Source organism: Anser anser, assembly GCF_964211835.1.
Source record: "Anser anser genome assembly, chromosome: 1".
NCBI classification, from domain to species: domain Eukaryota; kingdom Metazoa; phylum Chordata; class Aves; order Anseriformes; family Anatidae; genus Anser; species Anser anser.
In genome coordinates this window covers 91,284,232-91,302,048 of record NC_139720.1, presented here as the reverse complement: position 1 = coordinate 91,302,048, position 17,817 = coordinate 91,284,232, and the positions used below count along the sequence as shown (strand labels likewise).

General features: G+C 36.6%; 1 protein-coding gene across 2 annotated transcripts in view; it reads left to right on the top strand.

Annotated features, from left to right (window-relative positions):
• The window catches only part of NECTIN3 (nectin cell adhesion molecule 3), a 66,438-nt gene that overhangs the window by 23,676 nt on the left and 24,945 nt on the right, over positions 1 to 17,817 (top strand). For both annotated transcript variants that reach the window (XM_083819343.1, XM_083819342.1), the window contains exons 2-5: positions 2,623 to 2,961; positions 8,643 to 8,939; positions 10,915 to 11,032; positions 13,796 to 13,947. In XM_083819343.1, coding sequence (XP_083675469.1) covers positions 2,623 to 2,961; positions 8,643 to 8,939; positions 10,915 to 11,032; positions 13,796 to 13,947 — 906 coding nt within the window. The remainder of the gene's footprint in view (positions 1 to 2,622; positions 2,962 to 8,642; positions 8,940 to 10,914; positions 11,033 to 13,795; positions 13,948 to 17,817) is intronic.

Here is a 17,817-nt window from a genome sequence, read left to right as displayed (position 1 = left end):
TTGAGGGAGGCTCCTCAGTCTGTATTAAACACAGCCAATACCATCCATTTACTTTACCATCCCCGAAATTACTATGGATAATTCTGCTAATCCTTTGCTAACAGTAGATTAACTTCCTTTATGCATCTCCTGCCCCCCGTATTTACTTTTATGCAAACGATGTGTAACTGCAAGTTAAATGACACACACAGGTGAGTTGATCTTGTCTCCTGATACATTCAAATTCCAAAGAAAAGATAAATTTGTAAAACTTGGTTTAATGTTCTGTTGGCTCAGTTTCCTGTAATGGAAAAGGTAAATTAAGAACAAAATGTTTCTGATGAATGTTATATAGCTGCAGCAGGTCAGGTGTATTTGAGGCCTGTTCACTCCAGCCTGTAAATCTTTAAAAGTAGCAACAACAAAGTTGGACTGCTGAAAATATCCATGCAGTCCACGTAAGAAATAACACAATGGTCTCACGGCACAAATGAGCTGTTAAACGTATTCCATAGTGAAAAAGATTTGATTTTCACAACAGAAGAAAACAGGAATAATTGTTAGTTGAGTATTGAAATTTTTTAATGTGCTTTGGTTATCTTCATGTAGCTGATGCCTGTAACTATTGGAATTGGACTTGTCAAAAAGAAAAGCCCTAATTTAAAAGGAAACAAATTACTTGCTGTGCTACTAAGTAGACTGACTTTCCTATTCAGTTTGTTGCCTTCCCAGAAGTCAAAGCTGCTGTTGTGTGATGTTGTAAGGCTTTTCTGTACGTAGTAGTAGCTGGTTGCAGTTCATACAGCTGATCATTCTATCAATGTTTGGTACAGATGAAGACTTTGTATAGGCCTAACATTCTGAATTGGTGATTTCTGAGCAAAAATCATTCTGTTGCATCTATGACATCATAGAATATGTACATTGTGAACATTGTGAAACACAGTACATGGTATAATTGAAGATGTGTCACAGAAATAAAACTTGTGAGCCTTGTTTATATGTGAAGCAGAAAGCAATAGTTAGCTTTTCTAAGGAACACTCCCCCTTATGCTTAAATGTAGCAATGGCAAGTGGAGACTAAATTTGGGCTGAACTTTGCTTGTTCCAATCAAGTGTTTAGATAGCTGCCTGATTTTGAGTGTCTGTCTCAATGCATATTAGTTGCAGAAGTGTGAAGAGGCTAGCAAGTGTTCTTTGACTACACCTATTTTTGTTTTCTGGCCTTTTTCCCCGTACCAGCCCCTACTGGCCTATCAGCTGTCTTGGTATGAAGTTCTCCTTAGTTGGATTTATTTGTGCTACTTCGTGTTTTCGTACTACTGGTATTAGTCAGGAGCTCTGTACAGACTAAATCTTTATCTAAATCTTTAAATTACTCGTTTAAGTGACTTCAGTGACTTAGTTATGGTTTGAGCACTGAAAAATCAATTGATGGGAAATGTAAAGCTTTCAACAAGGGACTCATGTAAAGGTGTATAGAGAATTTTTCCTGAAAACATTTTTTTTCTCTGGAGACTTTCTGACCAAAAATATGGTTCATGTCTCCAGTTGAATGACTGATCTTCATGTATGTGAAAGCTGTGCTACTAAAATTTGGACCTAAATCTTGTTCCCAGGTGAATTTTATAAGTAACAGCTCAAGTACCAATTGGACAACTGAAGAAAAAATCAGAGCAGTTGAAATAGTACCTTGAAAACTTAAGCACAGTAAAAATAAATGCAGCGTGGATTAAGACCTTGATTTTTTTATTGTTAGTTTAATTGGAGAATGAATGATTGAAGTTATTGGAACATCTGTTTCACAGAAGAAGCTGTGAACTTGTGGTTTAATGAACAGGTACAAACTTCTTGGTCTAGTAGATTTCCTGTCTTGGAAGGAGGTAGTGCAAAATGCTGACCTCAGAATAAGACTTCTATTGTGGAAAATATTTTAGGTCTTGAATAGAAGTAAATTGAATCTTAAGTGAAGAGTAAACATCCCTACTCTTGCAGTTTTACTGTGTTAATACAGAGGAAAGATATAGTATGAAGAGACAGCACTATAGCAGGAAGCTTATCTGATGATATGTCTTCACTGGAAACAAGGGGGTGTTGAAGCTAAATCTGAGTTCTTAAGTTGATGGTCGGTGTTGGAGATGAAGTAGTTTAAGAGGCAGGTTTTGCTGTGACCTGTAGACACTTAAAAAAAAAAAAAAAAATTTATGACTGGTAGAAGGCTTAACTTATATATTTCTCATTAAATGGTCTCTATTAGGAGTCTTTTGAAGTTTAGAAATAACCAGTTCTTTATTTTTTTGCCTGTTGCTCTGGATCTAGATATCGTCTGATACCTAGTTCACGTGCCAAAAGGATGGATGCACCAGTTATATGATCATCAGGTTGTCATTATAGAATGTTGCATATTGATCCTAATGTTCTTTGAAGAATGATAGATCTACATCTAGTTTGGTTGCTACTTGAAGCATGCCTTTTGTAAGAGCAGTAGGTGTTTGTACATTGCTGTGAATCAGCTAGACTATGGTTCCTCAGAAGAAGTAGGACTTCTTCGTAAAAGGCAAGCTAACTGATGAAGAAGGCTTAATGTGATGACTTGGAGGCATAACCTTCTTGTGTACAAACTAATGATTGCTTTGTTTTTAGGTACCTTAGCTGGACCAGTTGTTGATCCACATGTGACAGCAGTTTGGGGGAAGAAGGTTGCACTGAAATGCATAATTGATGTAAATGAAACAATAACACAAGTTTCCTGGGAGAAGATGCACGGTAAAATTTCAGAGACGATTGCTGTTCATCACCCTGAATATGGAATTTCTATTCAAGGAAAATACCAAGGAAGAGTGTCATTTAAAAATTACTCGCTCACCGACGCAACAATCATCCTGAAAAATGTAAGCTTTTCTGATGCAGGAGAATATATTTGCAAGGCAGTTACATTCCCACTTGGAAATGCACAGTCATCAATAACTGTAACAGTACTAGGTAAGTAACATTCATGAAAGGAAGTGGAATTAATAGCACTAACTTGTTAGCAAAACTCTGCAGACTTCGATGTTGCATTTTACTCTTTAACCCCCTGGCAACACAAAAATATACTCGCTACTCTTTCAGAACGGGTATCTTGATATTAACAGCTTCATTGATAAGTCTTCTTTAGAGCCTTGCTTTTTTAGAACTTACACTTGGATTGTCCTGATCCTTCTCAGAAATCCTTTTAAGACATCTTGGACAGGTCTTCAGAATTTTAACCTGGCAGTGCTGATACTAGGGACTTGCATGTGTGCTGTGAAGCTGTTGAAGGCAGTGTTAGCCACCACTTGGCCTACATTCCCTTGCAAGTTTGCTGCTAATATGGGAAGCTAATGTAGTTGCTTGGGGTTGGTGATGTTACCTATGCAGTATAAAAGCAGAGCTGTCTAGATTACTATTGGGAACTGTGGGAAGAGAGGGATTTAAAACCCTTGTCTAGTTATGGGTAGCTATAATGTGAAGCGTAAATAAAATTCCTTATTTAATTTAAACTACTTTTTGTCCCTCTTGATGGTTTTGTATTGGAATGCTGTCAGAAGGACTAGTACTGAATTCTAGGCTGACTTGGGTAGTTGTACAGTATGAAATAAAATGATCACTTTATGATAAAACTTTAAAACCTAATTACTTAACTGTTCTTTATAATATTTGATTTTAAACTAAGTTGTTTCGGCATCTGCTGCAAGTTAGCTATTTTGTTCAGCAGAGCTGCCCTTCTATTTTTGTAAGTAAATGTGTGTTTTAGGATATTCTTGGTCTCTGATCTCTTCCACAGTAGTAGAATTCCATACAACATAAGTCAGATGGCTTTAGTGTGGTATGTGAACTGTATTTTTCACCACAAGGTGGGGCAAAATAAATGCATCAAAGCAAGTGACTTGATGCAATTTGAAACAGCTAAATTCAAAGAAGTTCTGTGTGATACAAAGCACGTGGCCTTGTGGTTCTCTCTTCCACCCCTATACAGTCTGTAATACAAGCAGTAATGACCATGACTACTTAAAAATCTCTGGGCTTCAGGGTTCAATTTCATTGGTATACAGTGGGAGGTTCTTACTGGTATCCCTCATCTCTTCTGGTCAGTCCTTCTTTCTGGGATGTTTTCAGACCTTCCTAATAGTTGGCCATTTTGTCCTTCAAATCTTAGGTTTGTGAAAAATATAAGGAGACCCTGGAACTTGGAAAGCAAATATATGTCCTGTGTGTTCATTGTTTAGCATTTGAAAAGATAGCACTGCAATGTGTTTGAGCTATCTATTACTGAAAATTAGTTTGAATAGATCAAGTAAGATGTCAGGTGTACAGTCATCTTGTTAATAGCTTTTTTCATGGTTGATGTAGATGGTTGCTGATAGCTGTAAGCCTGTCAGTGACATGGTACCTACCTCTGAATTTTAAAACTTGTCCAATTCTCGGCAAGGATGCATCTCATACTAAAAATAGTGACAAATATGCATGTTTGAGTAGTACATCTACCACAAAAGACTAAGTACAGCTCTCTAAGCAGATAGGAGTGGGGGAGGGGAGAGGGGAAGAGAGTGTGCTAGTGTCTCCTGTCACAAGACAGTCTTTCTAGGCATCTTTCTTTTCTTCAAATTATCGTTCTTAAAACAACTTGCCTTTCCATCCTGGTTAGCAGGTGCTTGGCTTGCATGTAGAGCTGGATAACTGTTGGGCTCGCTCTGTCTCAGTGTTCTCCTGTCCTTCTGGGAACTCTTTCCTGCACTGACATCTAGAGTTAAGTAGTAAAAGTAATAGGGGAGTAATACTACTCAGCCTGGTCTTCAGAATATGCATGTAACAGAGTAATTCTTGAGCTGTAGTAGCCTGAGCTCAGCAACCACAAGCTTAGTCTTAAGGCATGGAATAGCTCCAATCAAAACCCAAAAACCTGGTGTGACTTACTCAGCTTTATCTGGACTGTGGTTTTCCCTTATTCTAAAAATCTCTCCCATAAGTGAGGGAAGTTCATGTCCTGGGGCTGAAACTGATTATTTCCCATCCAATCAGTGTCTCCTTTTTCTACTCTTGGATCTTATTTAGCAAGGAAGCATTTGCCCTAATATGCGTAGTGGGTACATTTAACTCTGTGGTGTAGTAGGTGCTTGTATGCTGTATAGCAGAGACACTGAAAACAAATGGAGGGGAAAAAAAAACTACAGGATAAAGTATTGTGTGTTTTACCACAGTATATCGATGGCACTTCAGGACATATCTTACACTCTTTAAATTGAGTTACCACATGTGCTGACTTTCTTATTCCCAGTTAGCTTAGCTTAGTATTTTGTGCCTTCTTAAGAGGAAGTGCAGTGTAATAGCAGAGGCTATGATGATGAAGACATGCAAATGCTTTTTTGGGTCAAACAGGTAAATTAATCTTTTCTAAGATCTTGGTTCTTCAAAGTTAACTTTTTAAACTAGGGCAAAAAAAGTATGTTGAACTGCCTGTTTCTTTACCAAGATACTGACTAAATGAGCCAAAATAGTCTTTGTATACCATATTTTCTTTCTTCAACAGGGTAGCTTATAGGGGATAACATACCTCTATGTTGTTATTCCATTGAATGCTGTATATGACTATTTAAGTACTTGGTTTGGTTTTACTCCTACTGTCTTGCTAAGCGAGATTTCTAAGCCTGGATAATGGTAAAGTAGGTCTTGTTCTTCAAGAGACTAGCACTTAACGATGCAAGACAGGATTTAAAATTTGTGAAGCAAATGAGCTGGTGATGGTGAATTTAGGTCTGTTCCCCTGAACTATCCCAGACACTATTGTGCAGATTTTTACAGTGAGAATTTAAAGAAAGATGCGTGTTGGTACACAGAATGGATCCTTGTCAGACAGTTTTAACTGTGTTTTTTGAAACACAAGATACAGGTGTAAAGAAAAAAATCGATAAAAAATGAGTAAGCTAACTGATATAGAAAAATCAATGCCAAAGGGTTCATTAGTAGGCCAGATTCCTTATTATACAGAAGGATAAGGTTACTAGTTTCGAGAGGGAGAGGTAATGAAGAGTAGAAATACTGTTTTTGGAAAAAGTTGAAGTACATGTCACCTGTGATGAAAAAGGGACTAATAATTCCCAGTGTCACAGTAAATTTAATGTTAAAGGAAAATAATACTGTTGGCATTGTGATCTTGCTATTTCCATCCAGACCTCTGGTGCACAGTGGTAGAAGAAAAAATTACTTTAAAACTATCCTCATTTCTGGCACCTAATATTTGAAGACAAATTCTTGTAACAAGCATGGTAAGTGAAACAGCATACTGAGTAGTCTGTTTTGGATCTGGAGATCTCAATTATGCTTGTTAAGACTTGTAATTGAGCCTTGTATTCCTTCATAAATGGGTAGAGGGGAAAACTCTGGAGCTGTATATTTGTATCTTTGAGGAAAGTTCAAAGAAATAGATTATATGAAGGTTTTACTTCTAGCTCAAAATATGTCAAAGTTCTGATGTGAAAAGCTAATGCTAGCTGCTAAGCTGTTTGATTTTTTTGTAGTGATGGAGATCTTGGAGGTTGGGGGGAGGTTAGTGGGTGGTACATCAAAAGTAAGTATCCTTATTCTTGTGAGACGTAAGTGTAACTTCAGGTGTTTACTTCTGTGTTTTAGTAATGCTACTGATAAAGCCTCTACAAAAGCTGGTGAAGAGGTTACTACTGGTGGTTTGGGGAGAGTGAGGGAGTAATGCTTATGTAAAATCAGGGAAACTAAATTGTTTGCCAAACGGTAAAACTTTAAAAATGTTGAAATATCTATGCTAGGTTTTGAAAGCTATTTCAGACAATGGAATGCTTCATATGTACATCAGTTTGAAGATCCAAGCTTATTACAGAACACTTCAGTTGTTGGTAGTGTTGGAGTATGCAGTATCAAACTCTGAAAGATGCTCTGTGGTAGATGGTTCAAACTGAAAACAGTAAATGTAGTACTTGATGGAATAACCTTGCTGTTGGCTTATTTATGGTAGGGTCACTAACAAATCACAAAGGGGTAGGCATTCAGAAAAACAGTAGAAAGCAGTTAATTCTAAATGTTTCCTCCCCAAGACAAGTAACTTTCAATTTACGAGGTATATTCTTCAAGCACTAGATATATCCTAAGCGTAGGAGAGAACAGATTTTTTTATAAGGTTTTCCATTCAGTAGTTGCCTTTCTTTTTAATGTAATTGAACAAATAAACCAACTTCAGTGACTGAAGAGTGGTATAGAGCAAGCAGAAGGCAGACAAACTGATTCTAAAACGGAACTCACTCAAGCTGAAATAGCATATTAGTTAGTTGTCTCTTGCAGGTATTGTTGCTTGGAGAAGTATATTGGCAGCTCTTGTGAACTCTGCTCTGTGTTTTAAAACATGCAGGCTAGCTTTTTTTGTAAGAAGCAGAGGTCTAATTCACAGCCTTTCTTAAAGGATATTGAAATATGCAAGTGGCAAGAGTTGCCAGTGGCCTGTAATTATTGAGGGCTGGTCCACTGAGGTAGATTGTGAAGCATTGTAGTACATACTCATGGCTTCACTTCAGAGGGCTCAGATTGCTTATTTGCATCACAAGACAAGGGTTTTGTAATAGGCTAGTATGCTACTGGGAAACCCATATGTGCCAGTATTGGATATTGAAACAGACCGTCTGAAACACCAAAATCTTAGTTTGCGTCAGAAACAGCAGATGGTCTGGCTGACTTAGGCAGTAACTGGTGGATGAGTCTTATGGGGCTGGAAGAGACTGCTGGAACAGAAAGGAGTCCTTTTTAAAGGCTTTTCAGAATGCAGTGGTCTGTGCATAAGGAACCTAACCTTGAGAACAAGCATGCTCTAAACTTGGGGGTAAGCAACAGGCTTACAAGGAAGTCAGGTTCTTTGAGTAGAGTTTTTTTTCTTGAGTGTTGCCCAACGTATTGGGGTCAAGTTTTTTACATCTATATCTAATGACAGTCTATATGTCTATTTTATGCCTCTATATATCTTATATAGATTTAAGTTTTGCATTAAACTTAAATATGTAAGTTTCTGTACAGGTATATTTTTGCACATTTGTGCATACAATCAGCATCATGATTGTGTATGTACATATGTTAAAATGCATTTTTAAAGGTAATTCCTGGCTTCATTTCTTTTTAGCTTGGAATCCATTTGTTTTGTTGCAACGACCAACTGCATGAAGCTTAAACTCTTAAGTCAGTTTTCTAACCCCAGACCACTAACTTTAAAATGATAAAAAATGACTGTATAGATAAATAGTTTAAGTATAAAACTTCAAAGTGCAGCAGAACCCAAGCGTCTTATAAATTAACAGCACATTTTCAATCTAATATGCTAATCTGTCAGACACTGGAAATGAAGCACTGTAGGTGGTGGTGTGAACCTAACCACTCTGGAATTCCCTGTCAGCACATTAAACATAATGAGTGAACAACCTTACCCTTCGGTGGGTGGGTGGAGGTGAGTTTGTATCAGTGGGCCAAACTATTGTACAGCTTTCACCCTTGATAACTGATGTTATTTGTTTCCAGGACACCTGATTAGCATGGGCTTTTCAAATGGTTTAGATGTCTGCTTAATTCTTGTACATACAGACACTTTTGGAAATTCTGTTGTTGCTTAAACTCACTTTTTATCCCTTCCCTAGTTGAACCTGTTGTGAGCTTAACAAAAGGACCAAACCCTCTAATAGATGGTGCAAATCAAACAACAGCAGCAATTTGTACAGCAGCCACTGGAAAACCTGCTGCAGAGATTGACTGGGAAGGAGGTCTTGGTGAAATGGAATCCAGCTCTACTTTGTTTCCAAATGAAACAGTGACAGTTGTAAGTCAGTATAATATTGTCCCTACACGATTTGCAAGAGGAAGACGTATAACTTGTATTGTGAAGCACCCAGCTTTGGAAAAGGAGATAAGATACTCTCATGTGTTGGATATACAGTGTAAGTATACTTCAGAATAGTTGCTACTTGATTTATGTATTATAACCACATTCTTTATCAGTGCGTACCTTCCACAGGGAGATGAGCACTTACAGCTTCAGGAAAAAGAAAACTGAAGAAAACGACGTGACAATAAGTAGATCAGCGAGGAGTAGGAATCTGGGGTCTCTGTTTTAATTTTAAATAAGTCTAGTCAGAAAACTAGAATACTGTTGTTTCCACTATTTGTTTTGGATACTGACTCATGGGTGAACTTACCATTCATGTTTGTATTTAATATAACAAAGATTACAGACAAAATAACTAAGTTGATATGTAAACTATTTAGTGTCCTATGATTTTAGTAGTATTAAAAAGAGTTCTAATGAGGATTTGTGGTTATGAAGACAAATGGAAAGTATGGCTTATGGGGATTAAGTTACTTTCAAATTAGATGTTAAGCTTTTTCCAGTCTAATTTGCATAAGGAAACATGAATGTAATATACAGTGTTAACAGTTAGTGCTCATATAATTCAAGCCTATACCAGGCTTGTTTAACAAATTTGCATCTTTAAAACACCTGAATATGAAGTAAGATGGCTTATAACTCTTCTTTGATAAAACATGTTAAGGCAAGTAAGCTTTAGGCATGTGATCAGTATTCTATTAAGCAATGAATGGGTGACCAAAATGAGTTATGTTCAGTTTCTTTGTTTGATAATCTTTTGTTTCAGCTTTGTGCTGCTTTAAAGCTCCTAAATCACATAAGTTTGTCAATTCAATTAGAAGAAATGGAATGTCTAGAAAAAAACAAACCTGGCTGTTTCAGTGTGATGAAAACCTATTGTGGGTTTGTTACTCTCTGTTTAGTGAAGCTTAGTTCATTTAAGCATACTGGTTTGAACTGAGATGGCCTTTGGAGCTGTACTTCATTTCTCTCCTTTTGGAAGTTACGATGCTGGTTAGGACTTGACAACTTTCCTGCATGTGAACATTAATACTTGAAAGATTAATACTTTTGAACTTCTAAAGGATCAACATTTGGTTATTGCCAAATACGTACAAACATATCTTCTCTTAGCACAATTGAGAAATCAGTCATGTGGGTACTAAGCAGTGATTAGTACTGGTTTTTATTTTCAGTATTGAATTGAAGTTCTAGATTGAAGTGATGTTGAGGAAACAGAAATGCAGGTAAAGATGTTTGGTTCCCTCTGCTTCTAACAGTGAATGAGACTGAAGTTATATATTTGAAAATGGGCCAGGTTGATACTAAAATATGTGAAATGTAGTGCTAGGCCATGTTTCAGAACTTGTAACACTACCATATACTAAGCAACACAGCAGCAAGTGAGCAGAGCAGATACTTTTTTTCCTCTAGTCTTGATTCTTCCCTTCTACTCACAGCTTTTGGGAATATTCCTGTGCTTTGGCTGTAGGAGCTTATACCAACTATATGTAGTCGTAGTGGTGGTTCTTCACGTGGTTTTCTAAATATTTCAGCTAGGTCTCTCAGGCTTATCTGAAGCGACCTTCTTGCTTTTTCGGAGCCATAACGATATCCTGCCACATTACAATGCCAGTGGATGACTGCTAACCTTTTCAATTGGCATCTGTGACCTTTTTTATTTCTTAATTACTTTACTTTGCTTCTCAAAACACTGTTCTGATCTCTTACCTATATCTTGTTAGTGAGAAGTAGCTCTAAATTACCGAAGAACATTGAACTGATTCTTCTCTTCTGAAGTTCTTTCATTGCACTCAAATGCTGTTTATGGAAAATGCAGTGGGACAGTTGCACCAGTTCTAACAACTCTACTGTTCCCCACTTTATCTACTGCTGTATATCATGCTATAGCTTGGAACCGTTTGTTTCCTCTGTTTTTTATTTAGAAATTAACACCACTACCTTCTGTTCCACCAAACCGATTGTTACACAGAGCTTGTTTAAAGAAAATACTGTGGTTATTGATGGGTTATATCTCTTTTTGGCAGATGCTCCAGAAGTTTCAGTAACTGGCTATGATGGTAACTGGTTCATCGGAAGAGAGAATGTTCAGCTCAGGTGTAATGCTGATGCAAATCCATTACCTATGGAATTGATATGGACCAGGTAAATATTTATAAAAAGGGGCATGCCACATGATACTGGTGGTATAAACTCCTAGTTTAAAAAAAAAAAACTGAAGAAAATGATTGTGACTTGTATTGAGATGTAATTGTCTTACCAAGTCTCATTTAAAAATGGGGCACAAGAGGTTTATGTATGAATATGGGTGGGTGGATATCCTGTAAGTTTACCAGCCTGGAACAGTTCGTCATTAACTTTGAAGGATCTTATCTTAAGAGTGCTTTAGAATAAACTGTATGTTGCAGTATAATACACAAAGCATGATACATCTAGTAGGGATCCAATTACTTCATTAGTTCTGTTTTATTATTACTTGAAGATTATAGACACTTCTCAGTATCTGCATTTTAAAATCTGTAAACTGCAGTTGAGATGGCAACTCCTACTTACTGAATTATGGAACTTGTCATGTTTTTCAAGCAGTGTTCAGCTTAATGTAAACTAGGCTTTGAATGTCTCTAGAATGAATAAATAAAATTGCGTAGAGATTTTTAAATAACAGCTTCATTACGTGAATGTAAGGATTTGATGGCTCTACTCTGAAACTTTCTGTGTAGCTTTTTGAAGTCACGTATGTATGTGGGGCAAGAGACACGAGACGACAAAAAAGCAAACAAATCAAAATCTGTACTATGAAAAAAATGAAATAAAGCCAGCTACTTTAAGTTGATTTGGTACCAGTGTTGGCACTAAAGGAATAATTCCATGAGGATGGTATGAATTTGTAAGTCACAATATTATAGTGCTCTTGTTGGTAAGATCACAGGAATATTTACTGGTCTAAAGTTGTAATCCATTTCCCTGCTTTCCCAATGGTAGTTATAATAGCCTACAGAAGCAGTCATAGCGTGGTTGGAAAATATGGTATTGATGAGAACTGATGGATGGCAGTCTGACAGGAAACCAAAACATTGCTGTAACTGACTCTATCCTAGATGCAGGCATAGGAATCTTAAGTCAGTATTGCAGCTAACACTAGTTGTAATGTAATGGTCTGGTTACACCTAAAATAGGTAGACTAAAATGTATGCTTTACCTATATGCTACAGTAGTCTGCCATCCCATTCCTTAATTTGGAACTTAGTGTGATGGAAATAATGACAAAGAAATTTGTGTTCAAAGAAGCATGTAAGGCTATCAAAAGCAATACAGCTTGTTTCTTGGGATGAACTATAGCCTCTCACTTCTTTTATTTGAACTTAGAGATGCATATAGGAACTAATCAATACAATTCTAATTTCAGTAAAAATACACTCAACGCTTAAACACTTGAAGCTTTGGAAGTCACTATTAAACTTCCTAAGGCTAATGTGAACCAAATTTTACAAGAGAAGCTTAACTTTCTGGAGTCAAGTGGGTGTACCTCTTTGCTTAAATAAAATCCACCCAAGCAGTTGTAATACTGATGAATGAGGAACTTTGGGGGGGAGGAAGGGAAATCCATGTAAAAGAAGGGAAGCTTGAATGTTTAAGGAAATGGAAACCAGATATATTGAAACTGTACTATCTTACTGACTTGCAAATGATAACAGTTCTTTTACTGTTCTAGTAGTTCTAGAAGCTTGGTCTGTTGGAAGCAAAGATGACTACTTGCTAGGATTGTAAAATGCTCATGGTAAACAAGATTTAAAAATGCTGTTTATATGGAAGTTTAAACATTACGATATAACTTTCAAACAGACTATTTAATAATCTTCTTTGAAATACATAAGTGATATTATGAAGTACAAGGTTAATCAAGCTTCAAGGTTAATCACAGCTTCATATGGCGGCTGTTGTCCAGCAGCTCTGGGCAGTAACCAAGAAAGTTACAGAAGGCTCTAAAGGCTGATGGAATATCTAATATAGTGTTGGAGTGGCTCTTGTGTTTTGATACAACTTAATATTTAGCAAATATCTGCTTCCATGGTATGGAGACCTGGTGATCACCTGTTTGAATATTGAGTTAGTCCTTGTTAGCTTTTAACAGATCACTAGATGAAAGCAAAATAAAATGCAGTGGTGGTATGGGCATTAAACTATACAGGTGTTTCAGTAGGTAGTTGGCAGCTGTGTTAAGACAAGTTCCAGTCCTTCTGCCCTTTCCCCTTCTATTGTCATTACACAGTTGTTACTGTTACTGTGTGCAGAATGTTTCAGCTAAGTAGTAGGTTTACAAAAGGTTAGGAACAATTTTTTTCTAACCAGTTGTTTTCCTAAATGCATTGCTAAGCATCAAATCCAGTTGCAGTGCTGTAATTTAGAAGGGAAAGTGATGGGGTGGGGGTAAGAAAAGACAGGTTGAGAGGAAAAACTGCTTGAACTCCTGCTGACAAATGCTAGTGAAATTATCCTGTAACTTCGTCTTGCACTGCCAGAAATATTCTTTGTGACTGCTGAACTGTCTGGAAAATAGGTAATCCTGACAGTAATTTAAGTTCACCTTGGTGAACTAATGGTCTTTACAGCTTGATTTAGATAAAAAAAAAAAAATCTCAAAAAGAACTTGAAGGAACTTAATTCAAGTAATGTTAATAGGTAGATGATTTACTATTGCCAGCAGATTTGATGCTTAAAGGACTTGATACAGAACTTAAAATGCTAAATATTCAGTTGGAGACTGAGAACATCCAGTGAAGGCCTATTGAGAATATCAGTGTTCAGTGCAAGTTCACTTTAGCCTACTTCAAATAGCATTTAACCCAGTTAAATTAATAATTCAGTCGAAGATTTGCAGCTGAAGTATGGCCAACTGTTTCATTTTAGGTTGGATGGACAATGGCCTGAAGGACTGCTGTCTGTCAACAACACTCTGCAGTTCACCAGCCCATTGACTTACAACTACACTGGGACTTATATCTGTAAGGTGACTAATGCCCTTGGTCAGAGAAGTGATCAGAAGACTATCTACATATCAGGTAAGTCTTACATCTTGGCAACAACAGTATGTTAACTTTGACTTCTGTCAGTAGTTGAAATAGCAAACTGAAGAGCCAGTTGATGCATAGAGTGAGCCTTTCCATTATATGAAAGTGAAGTAGAAATAGAGTTAAGACCTACAGCAAAACTTGGGAATAAACTGACTCTTCATAACGGCAGCATACAGCGCAAGTTATTGCGGTTGAGGTTGTCTCCATAGAGCTCTTGAGAGTGTTACCTACTTCTTGGTAGGTGAACTTTGTTTTTCCAATCTTAACCTGTTTTGGCAAGACATACTACAATAAACAGTACCTTGTCTATAATAATCAAAACAGCAGTTATTAGTGGGAGAGGAATGACCAGCTTTAGCGAAGTCAGATTTCCTTCAAGGAAACTTAAGTTATGTGTGCATTGCAGTCCCTTAACTGGTCGTTTGTTTTTCTCAGGATGCAGGTATCCAATAATCATAAAGCTAAGTATCTCATACAGAACATCTATTTGATGAGCTTTGTATAATATGGCAAACTTGTGCATTTGTTTAGCACCTGTGCTGTTGGAAAACATCTGTGCATCTATATAATGTTTTACTATGATAGTTTTGTTGAGAAAGAAAACTAACTTAGCAAGGTATATGTGAATAGTGTTGTACAAATGTCTAAAGAAAACAACACTCCAAATTTCCATGACAGACTGCCTAAATTAACTACTACCTAGCTAAATCATCAAGTGCTAATACACTACTACTTCTCAAGGAAATAAGACATAAATTACTGTTTCATTCTCTTGTGTGGTCTTGCAAGCTGTTCAGTAAGTTGATGTTACTTCTACAATATAAAATAGCATCAGAGTGCAAGTTGACCAGTTACATGATACATGAAAGCAATCATGTGATCTTACTCTGAAGACAACTAAAACTAAGCATGAAAACTCAGATGGATATGAGAATGAAAACTTAAGACTAAAACTGGAGATACGGAATGCTTGAAGCCATGTCAATCACAGTTCTTATTTGGTAGATGCTTGCATGCATAGAAGAAGGGACAGTGTTAGTTACTCATACTGACATAACTATGCTGAGAGCCATTGCAGAAAACTAGTATGTTCCAATTAAGTAGCTAATGAGCTAGTTTACTGGAAATTTCTAAATACTATGAGGCAGTAGATTTAGTTGTAAACAGAACTTAAGTTACATAAATTTTAACTCATGGGTGTGTAATGGTCTAAAAGCAATTAAAGACTGTTGTACTATAAGAAGTACTGAGTCAGACAAAAACTAGAAAAGCATCATTAAATATGGTGAAATATCCTTCTGGAGTGTAACATTCAAATACTTAGTGTATTTTGGAAGTTTAGCTATGTCCTCAGCCCTGTTCTAACCTTAAAGAAGGGCGAACTTATTTCAAATCCATCATTCTTCAAGTTGTCAGTTCCATGAATATGATCTGCTGTCAGTCTTTTCATGATGGTTATGCATGAAAATGTAAAGCTATCATTCAAATTACATTTGCAGCCTTTGCTAACAGACAAAAATGGGCTAAGTCTGAATTGTCAAGGTTTCATAAAATGATCAAGTTTTTGAAAAAGTAGAAATGCATTACAGTTGAAAGCTTATGTTCTAGCTTATGGTAAATACAATAACTTAGACTAGTTTACAGCTAAGATAATTAAGCTGTGGTAATTTCTTTACTGATGTGGATTTATGGGTGCTCTTGATATGCATGCTCTTCAGCTTTGTTCAATAACTTTATTTTGTTGGAGTAACTTTATTGCAAATACTTAGCTGTTTTAGGGAGATCCGAAACTGAACAGTTGCTAGATAGTTCATAAAGGGCTATGGCTCTACATGTTCTAGGAATTGGTAATAACAGGTAATCAGTTGAAATCAACTTTGTTTTGAAAGCTTCATCATGTTAATCTTTGTGTGTATATCATCATGCACATCTAAGAAAATATGGGTGACTTCCAGACAAAGACAATCTGGCACCACACCAGTGCAACTAGTGCTCACGCGAGTCATACGCATTTGTTTAATCCTGAGACAAGTATCTAGCACTTGGCAGTCTTCCCTAAGCTACGTAGAGTAACAAACTGATTAAAAGCATTGTTAAATGCCAGTATATGGGAGGCGTGATTAAAATGAGTTGAGGCATTCACAAAGTATAGCACCTGTATTGTTTTCAGAAATTAATATTAATCCCATTTAACTGTGACTCTGAGACTAGCTGTTCAGTGTTGACTATCTCATTTAATGAGATGCACTTAAAATGGTGTAGAACAGGTAAATGAATATAAAATATCCATTGTTACGTAATTATCACTTTAGCTACTCTATGGAAGGAACAGACTGATGCAAAAAGTATAAGAAAGTAAGGCAAATAGTAAACTTAAACTGCTTGCCAACTTTATACTCAACTGATCAGGTATTGTCTAGTAATGGTGAACATGGCACTCCTATGAGTGTTATCCGTGTCACTCAAACTGTGTAAGACTGCAACAATCATTTCATTAGCTTATTTTTGTATCTTAGCTGTCTCCCACTGTAGAAAACCGTATTAAAAATATTATGCAAAAATATTAAACGAAATCTGGAAACTAGCAGGCAAGTTATATGATCACACCATCTTTTAAATCTTAATTACAAACCTGTCTAAGAAAACTTACGAAGTTAGCGTTACTGAACAGTCATGGTGTTGGTAGCTGTAAAGCTATTTAAATGCTTTGGAAAATAAATAACTATTAATTTGAAATGTGTCAGGATTGGAATAAAACCTGAGCAAAAATATATTATAATGCTAATGCGCGTTGAGACCAAAAATGTATTATAATTAAGATAAAGGAAAACAGTATTTTATCTTAATACTCTAAGTCAAATGGGTAGCTATAACAGTAGTTGACAGGGATTAAATGATTGACCGGGTTTTAGTTCAAGTTAGTAGTAAGCCTTTGGATAGGGGAAATAGTGAAATCTTACTTAAAGCTACAGGTGTTTTAATAACTGTTTAGAGGCACAGGTATCTTAATATCTTGTTTTGGTGATGTGAAGTTACTCTTTCTGAACAAGTACATGAAGTAATAATGCCTCTCGGGATTCAGAGGTGATCAAGTATTGAAGTTCCCGATTTATTCCAAAAGTTAGTTTTCCAAAACTAGCTGTCAGCTGGATTTGCCAAGCAGGCAAACCTTGTAATACAGATTTGCTCAGTGGTTTACACAAGGAATCAAATTTTATATCTTCCTGGCTCTCTGCTGCCTCACTTTTGCTGCTGTGGCCTCGTTTTTCTCCACCTGGGAGAGAGAGAAGTGACCTGTGAGACTTGCATTGATATAGGAGCATATTTGCTTCCTTTGTCATCTTCTCTGCCTTCAGAAAAGATTGTTTTTGTTGAAAGTCAAGTCAGACTTTGTTAGCCAGCAATCCTAGCAGTTGTAAGATGATCTGACTTGTAAATTCAGAGCTGCCTTCTTGTAAGATGGATATATTGTAAGGATTAACATAAAAGAGCTTGTTCATTGTTTTTGCTTTTCTCTTCCTATATAGACCTCTTCTTTGAGGGAGTGTTGTGAATACAAATATTCTTGTATTCTGTAAAAATAAATATATTTCAAATTAAAGTGGGAAGAATTTACCAACTCATTTAGAGCTATGTGCTCACAACAGCAGGCAGATGACCAACACCACCAGAGCAGGTAGAGACAAAGGCAGTCACTGGCCCTGCCTGAAGATGTGGGACTGATCCTGCCTGGTCCTACTAAAGTGGGATGAAGGCTAGTGAATTCGTTGCTCCTAATTCGTCAGGCAGAAATGAAGTGCATTGTTAACTGGAAATCATGAGCTTTTTCGTTCTCTTACATAGAATATCTCAAGAACC